Consider the following 20,985-nt stretch of genomic DNA (forward strand, 5'->3'; position numbering starts at 1 on the left):
ATACATGAGTTAAGATAACCTGAAGGCAAACTCTTTATCCCCCTGCCCACCCTCATGGGACAGAGGGCAATACAACAACAACAACTTGCATTTATATAGCACCCCTCACTCAGGGTAATGTCCCAGAGCACTTGACAGTGGCAGAGTATGACACCAAGAAGATCAAGAAGGTCCCATATATAACTTGTCTTTTTTTTTTGCTGATCTCAGCTGTGTGCTGGATGGAGTCCTGGAGTTGACTTTTTACTCAACTCCAGAATAAGATGAAGGAAAATTGAACAGTATTATAAAAATAACCCCTATATTTGATATGGTACCTTGGCACATCAGAAATATCTCAACGCGCTTCACAAAGATTTTCTGTGAAGTGCAGTGACTGCGTATTGATAGGAGAATGTGACAGCCAATTGACACACAGGAACGTCCCACTAACAGCCAAGGAGTGAATCACTATTTTTTTTAAATCTGGGGGACTGCTGGCCACGATAAAAAAAGAAACTCTCTTTTTTAAAAAAAAAGTGCCTTACGATCTTGAACTATGGGACCTCGGTTAGCAACTCATCCAAAGTGAGGCACTTCACACACTCACAAGATTGGTTTGGATGAAGGAGGCTCTTCGGCCCATATGATCTCTTCCTTCCAGAACACCATCCTCCCATCACAGCATCAAGCTTTTCAAATTAGTCCAGTGTCCTGGCTTCAACTGCCCCTTCTGGCAAACTGTTCCAATTGTTAATTGTCCAATTGTTATCTGTCCTGAAATTGTGCTTAGTAGCTCTAAACCAATTTCTTCTTTTTCTACTGTCCAATGGCATCCTGAAGTATTGTTCTAGGATTCATTTTTCAATCCCATTTAAAAGTTTATACCTCTATGAGGTTCCCTCTGAGTTATCTTCTCTCACCTCCTACACTGCAGCTTTTCCCCAGCACAGCATTAGGGAGTCAGCAATGAGGGCAATGTCCCAGTGAGAAGCTTGAACCCACAACCTTCTGACTCGGAGGAAAAAGTACCTCCGATTGAGCCAGCCTGACATCTAATCTGGCAGCTGATCATTTCTCAAAAGTTACTTCTGGAAGTCTGTGCATGTGTGCAAGAACATGCATTTGCGTGTGTGAGATATGTTCAGCTTTCTTACACTTAATTAGTGAATGGAGGACTGTTGTCTTCAATGACAATCCCCAAAGAAATAGTTCATTGACTTCATGGCTGTTTGCGGGACATTATTGTGTGCAAATTTGATTGTCTCATTCGCTTACAAATGCACAGTTACTACACTTTACAGGAATTAAATGTGAAGTGATTTGAGGTGTTTTGGTGTTATATCAAATGCAAGATTATTATTATAATCATTTCACCTCCTTCCTCCACATTGCTCCAAGCATCACTCTACATTTCCAATACAGTACTGAGGGTGTGCTATATTGTTGGAGGTGCTGTCTGAGTGTGGCACATCCCTCCAAGTAATGGTTTCTTCCTTGTTATATCCCAGTATCTGCCCTTTATTACTCTGAGGCAAGTGATTTGTGTTTGGTAAATGTAGATGTAAATGTACATCAACGATTTCCGGGTTCAGTCCCTGGATTAGGTATTGTGTTCCTGGCCAAATTCGCCCCATCTTGAGTTCAGCAACAAACTGGGAAAGAACAATAAAATTCTGAAACAAATACACTCATCAGAGAAATACAGCCATTAATCCAACAAGCTTCACCAGTGCTGCCATCATCATCATCATCAACAATAAAATTACATTTGTATAGCAACAATTATGATGAGTTCAACTGTTTTTAATGTGCGTTTTGGTTTACAAAATATAGTCACCCTATCCTAGAGTGGTCTCCAACTTATTTTGGTGCTGAGTATTTTCCATTTTCGATCTGCACAGAAAGTCCACAAATATGTACTCTATCAAGTCACAAATCACTGTTTTACTGACTGAGTTGGCCAGACCACAGGCATTGGGCTGCTTTATAAAATGTCAGTCTATGTGGTTTTAGCTGATTAGACTCCAGCAGTTACCCCAATGCACACTCTGGGGTCCTCAAGACTTGGCTCTTGCCAACCCGCACCTAATACTTTCTGGAATTATGTAAGCAGGATCCGTTCCTCCAGGGAGAGAGTGCACATTCCATTCCAACAATCTATCTCTTGGATTTCCATGTGTAGGTGGGACGCATGGAAATCTCAGCTTGGTTTCGATACTCTTAAACATGGGGATGGGTTTCTGGGTGTGTCAGACACCCGGCTGATAAAAAAGATAATAAAGAAAATATAACTTTCTGGGCTTTTGTTCTTCTTCAGAAAATCAATGCTGGAAAATAAATATTCAACAACAGAATAACTTGGAGGCCACTGGAGGGCTTGGAATTTGCAAAACGTAAAACACTTCCTTCCAAAATATGGCGGGGTTAGGACCTGAGAAAGAAGAACTTACCTGAAAGGAAGTGCTGCCACCTGCTGGTCAATAGTTTACCTGGCGTTAGTTAATGTATGCAAACATTGTTACTCCCATGACACAACATCAGTAAAAGTAGACACATATCAGGGTTTGGTCATCCAGGTGTCTGTCACACATGGAAACCCATCATTCATGCTTAAGAGTATCTAAAACACATAGGGTTCCACCTACTCCAGGCTTCGGGACCACATCACTCCCACCCTCGCTCGCCTCCACTGGCTCCCCATCCCCCAGAGGATCGAATTCAAGATCCTCATCCTCACCTACAAGGCCATTCACGGCCTCGCTCCCTCCTACCTCTCTGACCTACTAACCCCCTACCTACCTGCCCGTACCCTCCGTTCCTCTGGCTCCGGTCTGCTCCACATCCCCCGTCCCAACCGCCCTACCATCGGTGGCCGGGCCTTCAGCCTCTCAGCCCCGAGGCTCTGGAACTCTATCCCCCAGTGCCTTCGCCGCCTCCTCCCTTTCCTCCTTCAAGGCCGGTCTCAAGACCTTTCTCTTTGAGTCTTCAGCTCCTCTCTCGACTCTCTACCCCCTCCTCGCTCCCTCCCTTCCCTCCCCTCACCCTGACCATTTCCCCCCTGCTCGGGTCCTGACCCAATGGAATCTTGTTGTTGTACTCATGCCACCTTCACCTTGAAATATCTCTTTGAAATTCACCTGGCATACATCATTCCAGAATTAAGAGCAGGTTGGATAAGAACCAAAGCTTGATCATATGCTAACTAAAAACACACAGTTTGCCTTTGAGAGCACTGTCTTGCAAGCTTGTCCATTTAGGACCACCTTCTCTGTTAGGGCTATAGCCTCCTACAAGTCTTGCCAATGAGCCAGGCTGGCTGGTCCATTAGCAACAGTGCTGAGAGGACTCAGGACCTGCCTAGCTTAAGAAGCAGAATCACAAAACCAGTACGGAAAATTGATTCCAATTGGAATTCAATTCCAAATTTGTCAGGCATATCAATCTGGAATCAAATAAAATTGGTCATTCATTTCATGGCTGTGTGTGGGAGACATTGCTGTGAGCAACGAGCTGCCACATTCACCTAGAAAATACACAGTCATTCCACTTTGCAGTAAGTACTTTGAAATGCTTTAAAATTTGTTATACCAAATGTAAGGATTATTATTAGACTATTGTATAACACAAATAATCAAAGTTATATAATCTATTAGACTGAAAAATGATAGAATACTGCTTAGGTTTCTATAGCAGTTTAATATTATCAATAGAAAGTGCTGTTTGTTTCAAGGGCAGCTTTAACAGAATGGGAAAAAAAACAACAAAGTTGCAAGTTAAATTACTTAGTGGATTGAATGATTTTAGTTCTGTTTTCATTCACAGTTATCCAGTGCCCCTGGATCAGTTTTAATTTGTGTTCAATGGACATTACTGAAGTAAAGCTGTATGGATACATATGGTTACCATATGCCTGCAAGATCTGGCTGGCTTCCAGTTCCCAGCTGGGATATAACACAAGTTGCTTTTCCATTGATACTATTTTACTCTGTTCTATCCTATTTTGTACTCTTTTATTGTATTTTGAACCTTGTTGATCTATACTTCCATTTCATACTGTTATTCTATGCTATTGCATTATGTATTCAATTCTGCAAACAACTGGGTCCCTACTGAAGATTCCAATCAATAAAATTGGTTGTTCAATTTATGGACATTTATGGACATTGTGGTGTACAAACTTTGGGATGTCCTCCCAATATGAAAGACACTATATCAAAGGTAAGGATTAATATTATTCCATTTGACTCCATTTTATACTATTTCATTTATTCCTTTCTATTCTACAATGTTCTATTTTATCCTATTCAATAATAATTCATTCTATTTGCATTCAATCCTATTGTATTGTATTCCAAACAGTTGTATGCTATCCTCTTTATTTCAATGGTACTGTCCTAACAATGGGATTCAATCTGCTGCAGTTTATAATGCGTTTCCTTCATAAGAAATCCTGGCTATGCAAAAGGTGTAAATGGAAGTACATCATGCTGACTACTCTCTGAAGCAATCTACTTTGGACCAGACTGCCCATTAATTGATTGACATTTAATGGGATTCCTTGTTAAGTGGGATACTAGCCAAATGGCATCACCATCAAAGGTACTGTGGAAAACTGGCATCCAAATTACTTAAATTTTTTTTGCCAAAATTCTGCTTGATCATAAATTTTAAAACAGTGGTCTTAAGACTAAGAACGCAAGACTGTTTGGTCCTCTGGTTGGATCCCATAACGTGACTCTACAGAGGATTGTGCCAGGCTGCTCAAGCCATAATTAACTTTCAAAAGTGAATTTAAAAGCACAGGGCAAAAAATGCTACATATTGTGCTGATGATCACATCATAAAAAACGTCTGCACTGGTAATGTCTGGCTGTGGATGTTCTCCTCCCCCCCTAACTCCCTCACAATAGTTGAACCCAAATCTGCCCAGACAATCATGATTGGAACTTGCTATGATGGTTTGCAGTGTTGGTGCGCCCGTTTATGGGATGTTGGCTGATTTTTATTGTTGAGTTATCATGTATTGGTTAGAGCACTCTCCTTGCAAGCGAAAGGACCTGGGTTTGATTCCCAGGCAGGGCGAAACCTTAGGCTAGTTTCCTTACTCCACATGTTTCTATTTATCTATCAGTAAGTAGGGACCCGGTTGTTTGCAGATTGGTCGATTGCTTTCCGGGGTAATAACCCTTTTATTAAAAAAATAATAATTTGGTCACTGAATCCATGACTGTTTGTGGGACACTCCTGTGAGCAATTGGCTGCTGCGTTCTGCCCACAAAATATACAGTCAATTCACATTACAGTATATTCTGTGAAGATCTTTGAGATGTTTTAATGTGAGAAGGAGATATATTAAAATGCAAGTATTATTAAACCCAACAGCCGTTAATGATGCACAAACCAAAGAAATCTTGCTGATAAATGGCACCATTAGCAATTCTTCTCCAAACTGTTTTGTTCATTAAATTAACCAACTGTTAAAGTTGGCCATCATTGCCCAATTGTGGACAAAAAGACTTCCCCTGCCAGGAGTGAGGGGTGATTCAGGAAAGCATGACCTCCTAGAAAGATGTTTTGTGGATGTGTTTATAAGAATACATTGAAACCCAGAGAACTAACCAAAAAAACTGCCACAGGTTTCACAAAAACATAAGAAGAGTTGGGATGAGAAAAGCTCTTCAGCTCACCAAAAAAAATTCCATTCTGATACGCTGACTCTCCTTTGTGGAGAGTCTCATTGTATTATGAATAATACCCCAATGATTTTGCTTGAGTTTCCTTGGATGGTAGATTCTTCTAAGTACTTTAATTGATATTTACATTTTGCTTTTCACTCTTTTCCTTTGATTGTATTTTCTCGATTTATCTGTAGTTTAAGATCACTTTAAGTGGTCGAGTCTTGAGATTCTACACCCTAACCCAGTAGTGGCCAACCTGTGGCTTGTGGACCAAATGTGGCCCACGGATCCATCAAGAAGTGGCCCACCAAACATTTGCACTAGACTGGGTAAATCTTTGTTAAATCAATATTCTGTTTCTAGTAGCTACTGAATAGCAATATTTATGGTGTGTCCATAAATCCAGAAATATTCAATCAAGGAAAATGTATCCGGTTTGCCTACCAAAAATGTTGTCCGTCACTGCCCTTACCTCTGGTAATATAATAGGTTCATTTGGTGTAGTGCCTTAAAGTGCTTTGGGACATTACCCTGCATGAGTGGTGCAATATGAATCCAAGTTGTTGTTATCACTTCGTCGAGACGTCTCAAAGCACTATTCAGGATTTTACTGTGAAGTTTAATTGCTGTGTATTTGTAAACAAATGCGGCAACCAATTTGCTCCCAGCAATCTGTCACAAACAGCCATGAAGTGAATGTTTGCATCCCCCGTTTACTGTTCATAAAATCAGAGTTTTATACTGTGACCATTTAGCCTCAAAAATAAAATGCAAAGGGGAAGTTTTGTATCTCAGGCTGCCCTTTCTTTCTAAAGTCCTGGAACATGTTTTTCAGCACGTTGGGACATACTCTCGATGTGAAAGGCGTTATACAAATGTAATTTGTTGTTTTTGTTTTGCCACCCAGCTTTGGTCACACCTTGCCTCCCACTCAAGCCTCTCCAGTCTGGTTTCTGCCCTGCTCATAGCACTCGGGTACCAAACAAAAGAAAAACGCACTAGTGATTTATGGCTAAATTGCTAATCTGCACCTGTTATACAATGTGAGTTATTGTCCTGCTTAATAAATCAATTTTCCATTATATTTATATAATTCAATGGTGCTTCACAGTACTAGTGTAATTCTGGACACATTGTCAATCGTCTTAAGGTACAACGCCAGCATCAGTTAAAGTAATCCATGATACTATTACTTAACTTTCTTCAGGCAACTTAATAATACACAATTTATTTTTCAATGTGTTTCACTTCCTAATAAGGTTACTCTTACAAAAACAGCTGCATCGCCATTAACCTCACATCGTGTTGCGATACGACATTCTCCATAGTCAAAACCTGTTAAGATTAATCTGACAATAGCAGAACAAAAAATGTTGAATAACTGAATGTACAATGTAACCAATCTATATATCCAGCTTTTATTTGTACCCCTACCGCATCCGAATTACACAGAGCAAGGCTTCAACGTGTGTAATATTTGAACTGACAGCATTGTCTTAAAATTAGAACCAGGCCATTTAAGAGTGAAATCAGGAAGCATTTTTTTCACTCAAAAGGTGGTAGAACTCTGGAATTCTCTCCCCCAAAAGGCCGTGGATGCTGGATCCATCTACACCTTCAAGTGAGGTTGATAGATTTTTGGTAGGTCAGACTATTAAGGGATATGGGGAGAAAGCGGGAAATTGGAATTGAAAGGATTAGTTGAGGTACAGATCAGCCATGATCTAATTAAATGGCTGAACAGGCTCAAAGGGCTGAATGGCCTCCTCCTGTTCCTACCTATGTTCCATTGTCCCACAAACAGCCATGAAGTGAATGATCACATTGTATCAGAAACTGGTAGAAACTCCCTTCTCTTTATAAATAGTTCCATGCAATTTTTAGCATCTACTTGAACAGGCAGATGATATCACATTATTGTCACATCCAAAGGATGCACCTATGCCAATGCAGTGCTCCACTAGAACTGTATTGGAGTGTCAGCCTGAACTGTGAGCTGAAAGTTTAACTGTGGGGCTGGAACCCACAGTCTTTAGACTCAGAGACGACTGTGCTGCTGACTAAGCCAGCCTGACACTCAATCTAATGCCCAAAAACTCAGAAGTTGGCAGATTGGTAGGTAAATTTGCCATCTGATCCTTATAGACTTAGTAACTCGATTCCACCATCATTTCAGTCACAAACAATTCCTGCTCACATGAAACCCGCTGAAAGTCACACCGGGAAGAATGAGCAAATGTTGTTAGTACCCTCTCCACAACAAGAAATGTCAAGACCTGGATTTGCAATTGTATAAATTTTTAAAAATATATTTCAAACTTCATATTGGTCCCTGACAAAATACCTCCCTGCACCTCCACCATACTTCCCACCCCAGTCTCCATCTCACATCACTGACCATCAAAACCCTTTCCATATTTTTTGTGACTTTTCTAATGCACTTCTCACTAGTTTCCTCCATTCCACAATCCACAAGATTGAGCTAAACCCAAACTCCCCTGCACATCTCCTCAGGTACCAAACTCATATGCGCATCAACCCCATCCTCACTAGGCTCGACCGTCTCCGATTGAATCGACTTCAAGGTCTTCAACCTACATATAAATTCCTTCATGCCCTTACACTTCTCTATCTCTCTGACCTTCTCATACCCCACTCCTCTGCTTGCCCACCTCGCTCAGCTAACACAGGCCTGCTCAGTGTCCCCCACTGCCACATCAGTTGCCAAGCCCCTAACCTTCTGGAACTCCTTGCCTTTATCTCTTCACTTCATCCCCTCTTTATCTGTCTTCAAATCCCTCCTTAAAACCTACATTGACTGCGCTTATGGTCAACTCCCCTTTCTGTCTTGTTCGATGTCTGACACCTACACAATGTGGAGTCCTGTTGTGCATCGGTTAGAGCATCGCCTCGCAAGTGAGAGGACCTGGGTTCGATTCCGTTCGGCAAGCTTCCATACTTCATCTGTTTGCAAATTTACCTGTTTGCTTAGCAGCAAGTAGGAACTCAATTGTTATATAAGGGTGTTAAATCGTTATAAAAGTGTGTCCACACTGTTAAACCATGCATCATGCCAAAATCAAAGAATTTTGAGTTGTCTTTTGTCATTGGGTTTGTGTTTCCTAATCTCAAGACACTTGTAGTCATAGATATTTAGCTTTTCAGGACAACCAAAATATCTATAATATACTCTCATAATGACTCCAACCAGCAAACACTATAATAAATGATCATAACAAGTGCTGACATGGGTGAGAATGCTATTCTTTGACATACTGTATACACAACTTGATTGAAACAATATGAACAGTTTGTTTCCCCCCAAAAAATGTTTCTCTCTTTTAAGAGCAAATGTCAAAAATAATAATAATAATAATAATCCTTGCATTTGATATAGCGCTTTTCACGTCGGGAGGACGTCCCAAAGCGCTTCACAGAACACATTGTAAAGTGAATTCACTGTATATTTGTGGGCGAACGTGGCAGCCAATTGCGCACAGCAATGTCCCACAAACAGTCGTAGATTGAAAATGACCAATTTTTTTTTTTTTTTTTTTTTTTTTGGCTTTTGGAGGGATTATTATTATGTCTTGAAATGCACTCTCAGTATTTTAGCAATTCTCCTTTGTACTGTGATAAGCACCAGAGGAAATTTACTGTTTTAAACACATTTGAAGGATTTCAAAGGCGGAATAAATAATAATGAATGATAATCCTTGTATTTGATATAAGTGCCTTTCACATCAGGAGGGCCTCTCAAAGCGCTTCACAGGATTTACTGCAAAGCATAATGACTGTGTACTTTGTACGTGAACACGACAGCCAATTTGCACACTGCAATGTCCCACAAACAGCCGTGAATCAGAGCACTTTCACAAACTACTCAGAGTGTTAAACAAATTGCGTCTCACTGGCTGGCACATGCAAACTTGCTGCAGATTAATCTAAATTATCTCAGTTATCCAAGATTTTAGTAAGTGTGTTAAAGAGGGCTGTAATAGCATTACTGTCACATTTTAATTAATCTGGTTTAAACTGAGCTGCTTGTGCATTCTTATACTGATGGGTTTTAAGTCTATCCTTTAAAATATCCCAAATGCCACTTGATAAAGATTAATTACACAACAGGCAATATTTCTTCCTCTGCTTGCATTCCCCATTCGGTATCCATCGTTTACTGTAAATGAAAAAATCTGCATCAGCGCTGTTACATATAATGGATATAATAAAGTACTTTGAAAATAAAAGTAAAATCAAAGTTTGCTCATACGATCCACCTAACCAGGATATTAATCTACCAACAACTATTTGATTTTAAGCAATCTTAAAGAAAAGGTTGCATGTAAGTGACAATTGCCAACAGAAATAGGTACAAATCTCACCTGTGCACATATGTGACAGTTACTCTCATTCTCCTCCAGGGGGCAGGCTTGCACTATTGTGTAATTAAATTGTACAGCAACACTTCACACAGCCTAAAAGAGTCACACAATCAACACAAGTGCCACGTTGCTGGAGCACATCAACAGTGAGAAAAATACACAATTTTTGTCTCTTTACAGAAAGAAAAAGAGGCAAACTGCTTTATTACTCAATATGTTTCCAATTAATAATTTGTGTTCAGTTATATTCTTGGCAAATGCACCAAGCTTATGACAGACTGTTGTTTAATAAATAAAACAAACAACCCTTATAGCACCTTTCATATTAGGAGGACTTCTCAAAAAGCTTCACAGGATACATTGTAAATCGCAGTGACTATTTTTCAGGCAAACACAGCAGCCAATTTGCATTTGTTTCGTATAATATGAGTATTTTACAATCAATAACAATGAATATTGCAAACTAAAACCTATCATCAAAATTGTAAATATTCAGTATTATTGAGGATGATTATTCAATGAAGCTACAGAACAACTGATGAGGGAAATGGAAATGTCATTCTGATACAACAGTGGGTGCTCTTCTGAGGATGGACTAAGGGTGCAAATTTGGGGAGAAATTCCACCCAAGTCTAGATTTACTTTGTTTATCCAACATTTGTATTGGGTTGCTACTGGGGCAGATTTTGTACTGCCTTGCCGGTCCCGGAAAAAGATTCAATGTGCCTTTTTTGGGGGTGCTGGAATGCGTGGATGTGTGTGTGTGAAACTGTGTACCCATGATGATGGACACAAAAGTCAATTGAGTGGTGAAAGGATAAGGTAATAAAAATAACTACACATACTGAGTTTTTTATGTAAAACATTTTTGTACTAATAAGCTAGAGCTTCTTTCTGTTCACTCTACTACCCGATGCCTCCGCTAAGACTGGCTCTAACCTCCTGCTTGTCTCTAGCCCCCTCCGCTCCAACATTGGCAGCCATACTTTCAGACACTATGCCCCAAAGCTTTGGAATTCTTTCCCTCAATCCCTCTGCCTTGTCCCTCCTTCACCCTTTTTAGAAGACCTTCCTCTTTGATCGTGCTCACCTCCTCCCTCTCCCTGGCTCGGCATTCAGTTCCACCAATGTTTAGTGCTCCGAGACACTATGCAAGCTGAAGCATTAATGGGTAGGGTGGTCCCAGCTGGACAAGCAGTGGGAAAGCTTACCAGACAGTGCTTTCATTGGCAAGCTTTGTGTTTTTAAGCTGGTTAAACTGCAGCAGTATCCCAACACACATCCTGGGGTTCCCAAGCCTTAGGTCTTGCCAATCTGTGCTTAATATTCTCTGGAATTAGGTAAGCAGGAAGTTCCATCAAAGGAGAGAGTGTTCCTCCCATTTCCATAGAAAGGAATTTCCACGTGTAGGTGGGATGCATGGAATTCTCAGTTTGGTTTGGATACTCTTAAGCATTGTGATGGGTTTCCGCAAGTGTCAGACACCCGGTTGACCCCCAAAAATTTACAGTAGTTAGTGATATGAATATCCTCTTTTGGAAAAGAAGTCTGGAGAGTATCATCACAGTAGAAGTCATTTTAGTTCCATCAACCATATAGTTCCATATCTTTTCTATATAGTCCTGACAGTAGCAAATAGCCTCTCTCTCTAACCTTTCCCCTCCAACCCACACACAGTCTTGTAGGGAGCTAGTTGAACACCACAGCTGAAGACATCATTCTGTTTTGAGGCACTTTTAATTAACATTCTTCCCTTGATTAGAATAAGGGAAGAACCTTAATTAAAAGGTTAATTTTAATTCAAAAGTGTTGGGTTCGAACATGCGGCCAGCAGTGGAATTTACGCTGCTGTTGAAACCTGGGACAAAAGTTGTGGCTGGAGATCAGCTTATTCTGTTTAGTCAAAATAGAAAGGACCAAAGTCACTTGTATTTTATGCTTAGTAGCTTATTAACTTAAACAAGGCCGAAAGGCATAGTATTTTGCATTGATTCAATAAGCAGGGTAACAATAGGCAGATTTATGATAGACAATGTTGACAGCAATCTCACAAAGAGCATATCACTGTAGTGACAATATCAAAGCTCATAGGCAGCAGACAAACTTTTCCGGCTTGGGAAAATAATGGCAGGCACTGAATCTCCTGCAGTTGTGTTGCAGCTGGGTTCTTGATTTACTAAAGTCTGTTTTTCTTTCGATGTTACAGGAGTTGCTGGAATCTTCGACAGTCGAGCGGCATGGGTCACAGAATTCCAGGTAGAGGCTCTGCCTTCCTGGAGGAGCGGAAAATGCAGTCACTCTCTCACTAACTGGAACTGACCCTTTGGACTGAACATTCACACTGAACAGACAACTGAACTGATAGGGCTCAGCTACACTTTTTAATAATGATTTTTTTTAAGATTATGCAGATACGTACAGGTCTGCATGTCCTCACCCACCTGATAATTGTTTAATCAAGCCGGCCTTGGGCCCGCGGCTGACTTTGATTAAGGCAATACACATCAACAATTAACACAATAATCATAACATTTTGTCTAGCGCACAGTCTATCGGCATTTTCTCATAACATTTCATCTAGTTATAGCAGGTAAAAACTAGTTCTTTCTTAATAGGGAGAAATTAAGAACTGTGGAGGAGCTAAGAGATTTGGGTATCCATATCCACAAATCACTAAAAACTAGTTCCCAGGTCAAAAAGTAATCAAAAAGGCAAAAGGAATGTTGGCCTTTATCTCAAGGATCCTGGAATATAAAGGGGAAGAAATGATGCTTCAGCTGTATAGAGCGTTAGTCGGATCCCATCTGGAGTACTACGTTCAGTTTTGGGCACCACATCTCAGAAAAGATAGATTGGCCCTGGAGTGGGTGCAGCGCAGGTTCACCAAAATGTTACCAGGTGTAAAAGGGTTAAGTTACAAGGAAAGGCTGCGTAAACTTGGATTGGATTGTACCCCTAAGAGGGGTAGAGGAACAAAGGGATCGGGGGACTCTGATTAACAAGACTCTAAAAGTAGCAGCACTGGTGGATAAGGCCACAAAGGGTGCAAATAGAAACCGACTTTACGTCCAGAGGAACAGAGTATCAAAGTAGAGAAGCAATATTAAACATATATATATCCTTGGTTAGACCACATTTGAAGTAAATGATTCTGCCATTATATTGCAGGAATAATATAGCATGGGAGAGAGCAGTGTAAAAGGATGCTACCAGAGATGAGCGGATACAACTTTCAAGATTGGACAGGTTACAGCTTTTCTCTCTAGAGTTGTTACAATTGAGAGTTCACCTGATAGAGGTATTTAAGGTTATGAAAGGAATTGATGAAGTGGATGTTAATACGGTGTTTCCATTTAGTGGTGAGTCTAAATTGGAGGGCATAAATATAAGTTAGCTAGTGGTCAACCTAATAGGGAATTCAGGAGGAACTTCTTTACACAAACGGTGGCGAGAGTGTGGAACTCACTGTCGGAAGCTGTCGTGGAAGCCAAAAACACCAATGTATTTAAGAGAAATTTGATGCATAAATAATAGAGAAGGTAATAGAGGGAGAAGGGATAGGAGAGGGGAATAGGAAGGATGGAGGTTCAAGTAGAGTATAACCCCCCAGGATGGATGAGGTGGGCTGAATTACCTGTTTCCATGCTGTATTGCTCTATCTTCCTCTCTAGTTCTGTTTACCTCTCTGAGGACAACAAGCAAAACTATGGTATAACTGTTGCAGCTTGGTATACCAAAGAAATTATTCTATCAGAACCTAAGTGATCGGGTGGATATTAGAATTGTTCCCCATTTATGAGTACTGCTTCAGGAGTGTAAAGCTGCTTTTGGGGGAGACAATGCATGTATTTTCACTGCCTCAATAACCTCATGTGATGCCCCTCCAAAATGCAGACTTTTCATTTTCTCGATAAACTCCAGAAGGAGTTAAAGGAATACTTACAGGTTAACCTTTGATTCCGGTTTCAACGCTGCTTCAAATTTATGAGCTACATGGTTACTTTTTAGTTGCTTTCAGCCTTAAAATCATTAATTAAAAGAGACTGGGTATTTTGGTATTGCACACAGCAATGTTCCACAAACAGCCATGAAGTGAATAATTAATTTTATCTGAGGGATTGTTGGCCAGCACATTCCCTTATCTTTTTGAATAGTGCCATGAGATCCTTAATGTCCTCTCTGCCTGTTCAAGTAGACTTCAGGTAAATATTTCATCCATAGGATGGCGCCTTTCTCCAGCACTGAGTTTGAGTGTCAGCCTTGACTGTGAGCTCAGAGTCCCGACGTAGGGTTTGAACCTACACCCTTCTTACTGAGAGGCAAACATGCTAGCAACTGAGTCATGCTGACACTTGTTGTTGCAGAAGATTGCACGGAGGTGATTTCCATAGAGATGTGTTAAAGAAAGCCTCTTGGCTCATTTGATCTCTTCCTTCCAGGTAGTCAACCCTGGTATCTTCTTAATAAATAAATCCAGTGGTCTGGTCTCTAGTATCCTTCCTGGTGACACATGCAAGCTCTGCACTGCTCTGCGGCTTAGGAAGCTCCATTATATCTTGGTCTTGTCAGAACAGTATGCAGAACGCTGACCAGAGCATTGTATAGCTTCAGAATGACATCTGCAAATGATTTGGCAATATCACCCATCGCTTTGTTTGCCTTATTTATTACTAATTCAGGCTATTTGGAAATGGTAAATGTCAGGTCAACACACATCCCCAGGTTCTCTTTCAACAACGGCAACAACAATTTATCTTCATACAGCACCTATCACATCAGGGTGATGGGGTGGTGGGGTAGACTGAAAGCATGATTGAATAGCCAGGTTGACTTTAAATGTGAAGAGGGACCAGAGATATTCCAGGATAAAGTTCCAGCTTTGCTCAAAGTAATCTTATTCAGTCTATGGAACACACATTCTCCTACTTTAACTACATACAGTACATATCGGTTGTTAACTTAATTTGCCATTTTCTCCAGGTGCATAATAACAAGATTACATTTGTATAGCGCCTTTCACGTCGGGAGGACATCCCAAGGCCCTGGACAGTGTACAGCATTTCGGGCCCGAGCTGGGGTCAGGAAGGGAGAAGGGAGGGGAGGAGAAGGGGGCTGACCGATGGCATGGTTGAAGAGGAGGGTTTTGAGGTGGGACATAGAGCATACCCTATCAAGCTCTCTTTATAACTCATTGGTTCCTTTCTCTGATTCCACAGTCTTCATTTAACTACCCGAGTCTGCAAATCCAAGTCATTTATGTATGTATAATTGATATATTCTAGGAACAGGATCCTATATATATTTTAGTACAGATCCCCAAATTCCTCAAATGAATACCTCCCACCCATCCCAGTTACTCAGTCAGGTGTCGGTCTGGCTCAGTTGGTACCACTCTCGCCTCAGAGTCAGAGGTTGTGGGTTCAAGTCTTACGTCAGTTATATCAACACACTGGCCCACCAATCCCCCATTCGGGCTGAGGTCAGATTATTTATTATTATTATTGTTATTAAACTCATTGGGGGGTGGGGGGTGAGCAAGTTAGAACAATAGGCCACCTTGACCTTGTATTTGAAGGGGAAATGCTTAATCATTTAAGGTACCTAGTAGATCAGAATATTATCTCTGTGCCCTTAATGCAAGATGAAATATTTCTTAGTCATTGCATCGTGGCTGATGTGCACCAAAATGTTAGATGGACTATCTCATTTTGTACCAATTTATTTCCTCCATGAGATGGTTTCCTTGCTCCGAACCCCCACCTCTCCTCTTCAAGTTTAATAGAATTGCAAATTTAAATAGAGTTATCATCAGTGTTAATTGAATCTGTGCTTCTAAACCTTCTGACATTTAATAGAAAGATTTCCATATTCCCATCAAGCATAATTATTGCAAGGAAATGAATAACAATGCTGAATAGATTCTATTCCCAACAAATCACCACCACATACCCCAGTAAATCACTGCTGACCATTAACTTTTGCCCTGGCAAGCAGATAAACAGACCTAAATGATGTCTGACATTCCCTCTCTCCCTCCTACCTTCCCCAATATATTGCAAATGTCAGCAAATTAATGCAAATGTCAGATTACAACATTTCCTGGGTTATCAATATGGTGTTTTTTATGAATTTTGGGCAATATTTTTTTCCAGTTTTACAATATACAAAGAAATGTGCTGCGTGTTTGGTGGCAAGCCTCCAACTGCTGTGAACAGAAGGTGCAGAGTCCACAGTTTTAAGTGATGGATTGAGAGCTTTGAAAGCATGGCTCTGTGTTTAGTGGTAGCCATTGTTAGGATCCTCTCACTGCATTCAGGTTTGGGGGTGGTACTTGGATACAAGTCAGTGCATGAAGCGGTTGGACTGAGGAATCGTCTGCAGTGACGGAATATAGTGCAGTAGAGTGCAGTCAGCAGCATATCAGTGCTGTGTGTGTGTGTGTGTGTGTGTGAGAGAGAGAGTGCATGTGTGCATGACAGAATTTTTTCATCTGCTCCTCTGGATTCAAGCCATCAATTAAACATGGGGAAGAAATCCCAAAAGGGATGTGATTTGAAGACTGTTTTGAAGAAAAACTGGCTGCTCATTGCTACTATCATCGCTGTGGTTCTAGGTAAGCATTTCATCTTTTGCTACCTGTACAATGGTTCTTCCTTTGTGAGGATGCAGATTAGCAGTGGTAATGATTACTATATGAATGCACAAGATTCTGCATGAAATAGAAGCATATTTCAGACCCTGTCTGTTTTACTGTTGCTGTATGTTCACATCAAGCCCCTGATAGCAATCAGGTGCTTGTGATTCTTGTGCCTAACTCGCTTTCTTTGACAAGCCATGCAGAAGTCCATTATCTCTGTGCTTCAGTCTCTTAAGATGCGTATAACAACAAATGTCCCCGTGGCAATTTATTGCAACTGAATGTGTCTCACTGGAATTAAAGGATGTCATGATCTTGTGAACATGATGGTCAGCAAACCTATTGATTGTGTCATGCATATTTATTATACTCTCACCCTCAAATTTTAAAAAAGTTTTGTTAATCATTTGCCATTTCTCAGGTTGCCTCTAAACCGCGTGCTGTTCAGAGGGTGGCAAAGGGTGGGGTGGGGGGCAACAACACCCTCTTTCAAGCTGATTCTCCAGGACTCTGCAATTGCTGTTGGGATATGGACGGATCAAGTCCCCTCTCGGGTTCTTCCTACCATCTCTTCCATCTCTCTCCCTCAGGGGAAGCACCTCTCCTCCACGCGGAGCCTCTCCAGCTAAAATGAATTATTCACTCTGTGAGGAATAGCGAAACAGGAGGAGAGAATATAATGAGCATGCCTGCCCATCTAGGGATACACAATAGCTGTTACAGTGATACAACTCAATACCATATTTAGGTAAATGGCTTGAATATTAGGTATTAGGTGCTATGAAATGCCAACCTTTGGATGAGATGCAATAATAATAATAATTCTTGCATTTGATATAGCACCTTATCACATCGTTGAGATGTCTCAAAAGGCTTTATAAAATATACTGTAAAGTGTAGTGATGTATGTTATGTGGGCAAACCCAGCAGCCAATTGCGCACAGGGTCCCACAAACAGTCGTGGATTGAGTGATCAAATTATTATTAATATTATTTATTTTGTAGGGATTATTATTATTTTAAACCATGTTCCTATCCGCCTGCTCAGGTGGATGTAAAAGATTCGATGGCGCTATTCGAAAAGAGAAGGTAGTTCCTCCAAATGTCCGAGCGAGCAATCCTCCAAAGAAAATTGGTCACTCACTTCATGGCTGTTTGTGGGACATTGTTGCGCGTAAAATTATATTTGTCTACAAATACAGTCACTATACTTTACAGTACACTCATATGAAGTGCTTTGAGACTTTTGTCGATGTGATAAAACACTATACAAGAATTATTATTATTTCTGCTTGGTTCTATAATTTCTAATCATTTGAGTCCTGTTGAGTAGGGGTTAGTACTCGCCTCGGAAGCAAGAGAACCCGGGTTCAATTACCTAGTAGGACGAAACCTTGGATATGTTTCCTAACTCCACATGCCTCTGTTTATCTAGCAGTAAGTAAGAACCTGGTTGTTAGACGATTAGCGAATTGCTTTCCGGGGCCAATAATCCCTCCAAAAATATATATATTTTGTCACTCAATACATGACTGTTTGTGGGAAACTGCTGTGTGAAATTGGCTGCCTCTTTTCGCCCATAAAATACACAGGCAATCCACTTTCCAATATATTTTGTGAAGCGCTTTGAGACATCTTAATGACCCAATAATACACAATATCAAATGCAAGGATTATTAATCGAAAAAAGCAACAATTGCTTTTAAGCACTGACATTTCTTTTATATACATTTTGAAAATGATCCCTGTTCACAGTGTGCAATGTTTGATTTTTCTGCTTTATGATGACTTGTAAGGTTGGCTGCATTACATATTTAAGCTTTTCCACCAGTTTGGTCATGTATTTTCTAACTGGCCATGTCCATTCTCTTTGTTTGGGCTCCAACCCTCTGACATCGTGATGTCACATGTAGCTCCAAAATTAAGTGCACTCATTTGTAAATGTTGTTTTAAGCAGATCGCAAAAATAATAATAAGTTGGTCACTCAATCCATTACTGTTTATGGGACACTGCTGTGCGCAATTGGCTGCCGTGTTTTGCCCACAAAGTATAGTCAATTCACTTTACAGCATATTCTATGAAGCTCTTTGAGACGTCTCGAGGACGTAATAAGGTGCCATATCAAATGCAAGAATTATTATTATTTTTGTTCCAGAAGTGACCCTTTCACCTATCCATGGACTCTCTCTAGTTGCATTCATTCCTCTTGTGAGTAGCATGACTAGCCTTGACTGTCCTATACAAGCAATGCAAACGTCACTTGCAGCCCAACCCTCCTGCCAGTTAAGTACAAACATGATCCTTATATTCATCACTATTAATCTGGCATTAAGTTGGTAGCAAGTCGCCACAGTAAAGTTGCTCTTTTGAAATTTGCACCCAGGTAACCTCAGCCCATTTATTTCAAACATTGGATCCAACCATTCCCCTCTTAAGGTGAAAGGATGATTTCATTATAACAGAATGACACAACTTTACTCCATTACTCCCCCCACCCAATAAATTGGAGCATCAGAACCTGTGCATATCATACACTGAATCGTTTTCTATGTGAGTCATGATAATCAGTTCTTTTGAGTCTGCCTTCTTCCTCTCTGTCCTATCCCTCAATCCAATAGATTCCTACAGACAGGTATATTTCAATGCATGCAGATTGGGCACAGGTCCCACAATGCACACACTTTGGTATTCTGAGTGCAGAGGAAATTTGAGTGCTGTGACAATGGATAATCTTACAGGCATGAGTGAGACCATTGTGTAGTGTGTTTCCATTGCACGGTCCTGAAATGGTTCTGTTCCTGTTAAAAGCTTAACAAGGAAAGTTATTTGTGTCAATAGTACACAAGCCGAGGAGCTGAGAAGTGTTTTTACTGCTTTTATAGATGACTCAATCCTAGACCTTTGCCACTAACGGTAGCAAGTGCAGACAATAGGTTGAGGCACAGTTTCACATTCACTCTGGTGCTTTCTTTGTAATATCTCCTAATATCTGTGTGTAGGAAGAAGAGATCTTTCTTCCTCATATTGCTGTGAACATGAGATGGCCTTTGGAAAAGCAGGACTGGCAATTCATTAACTTACTATTGTGGAAAAAGTGGCTGGTTATTGACCACTCAACAGGATGTCCCCTACAAAGTCCTGTTACCCCTATTTTCTTTCTACTGGGCACTGACCAACAACTTAGCAATGTGGAAGAATGACGATAATTGTATTTTTAAGTACTTAATTGTATTCAGTTCATGTATTTAAATGTCCAGACGATCAGTGTGAGCGCCATCATTTTCATGGCAGATAATGATCCATTGCCATGTTCGGTGCAACACCTTCCATAACATCAGGCAAGATGCAATCCCGACAGCTTGTTTCAGCTCCTCCATGGACTCGTATCGTTGTTTTGTAAAAGGGGGGTAAGACGACTTTGTGGACAGCCTGTCCACTAGAATTGTCCAGTTCATAACAACACTGGATAGACCATGTAGACTATGCTGTTCACACCTGCAATTTAGTACCTGAATGTATCAAACTCTTGTTTTTCTTCTAACAGATCAAAAAATGTTCTCTGTTGATCTCTGGTCAATTTTGTTGCTAAGTGACAGTACCCTGCAAGTGTAAAGTGTATGTGTTGAGAGTTGGGGATTGCAAGATTCTGATTCTAGGTAATGTTTTATATTAGTGCAAATGCAGACCTGAAGCAGTAAAAAAAAATGAATGAAGAACCGAAGAGGTGAAAGTAAATGCAAATTAAAAAAACACTAAAAAGCCATGAAAGGGTTAAAAGTATATAGAAATAAACTCAAAGCTGAATAAATAACTCTCTCATCATCCACACCACACAACTATATTTAGTCACTTTTGCATCATGAGATATTTGAGAAAACAGATTCATTAGTGCGTTATACATTTTAATTAGGAGAGAGCATATGATTCTCTATTAAACCTCCATCTCTGTACCTGTCTTTTATTTCTTCCTCTGTAAATTTAATCCAAGTATTTTTCTAATTTTCTCCTCATTGGTCTATGCCTCTCTTCTGGTCTGGCTCCACTTGCTGGGATACAATTCCATGGGTCCTGGGTACCTTCCAGTACAACACACGAGTGAGCATCGTTCACACGTGAGCCTTGGCAGTGAATGTCGGCAGACCACTTGCCTGTAGAGGATATCGAGCTAAGCCTGACTTCTCCCCACTTGCCTGCCCCACCGTGCACATCCAACAGAGGGACCAACAACAACAAATTACATTTGTATAACACCTTTCACATCAGGAGGACGTCCCAGGAGCAATAACTGGCTTGCCGTCCCTTCCC

At 40.5% G+C, this 20,985-nt stretch overlaps 1 protein-coding gene across 1 annotated transcript in view; it reads left to right on the forward strand.

Annotated features, from left to right (window-relative positions):
• The first annotated feature begins 16,329 nt into the window (after window positions 1–16,329).
• slc1a1 (solute carrier family 1 member 1) overlaps window positions 16,330–20,985 on the forward strand; it is a 40,164-nt gene continuing 35,508 nt past the window's right edge. Inside the window, exon 1 of the mRNA XM_007892605.2 lies at window positions 16,330–16,655. Coding sequence (XP_007890796.1) covers window positions 16,565–16,655 — 91 coding nt within the window. The 5' untranslated portion in view covers window positions 16,330–16,564. The remainder of the gene's footprint in view (window positions 16,656–20,985) is intronic.

Source organism: Callorhinchus milii, unplaced genomic scaffold, assembly GCF_018977255.1.
Source record: "Callorhinchus milii isolate IMCB2004 unplaced genomic scaffold, IMCB_Cmil_1.0 Scaffold1, whole genome shotgun sequence".
Lineage (NCBI taxonomy): Eukaryota > Metazoa > Chordata > Chondrichthyes > Chimaeriformes > Callorhinchidae > Callorhinchus > Callorhinchus milii.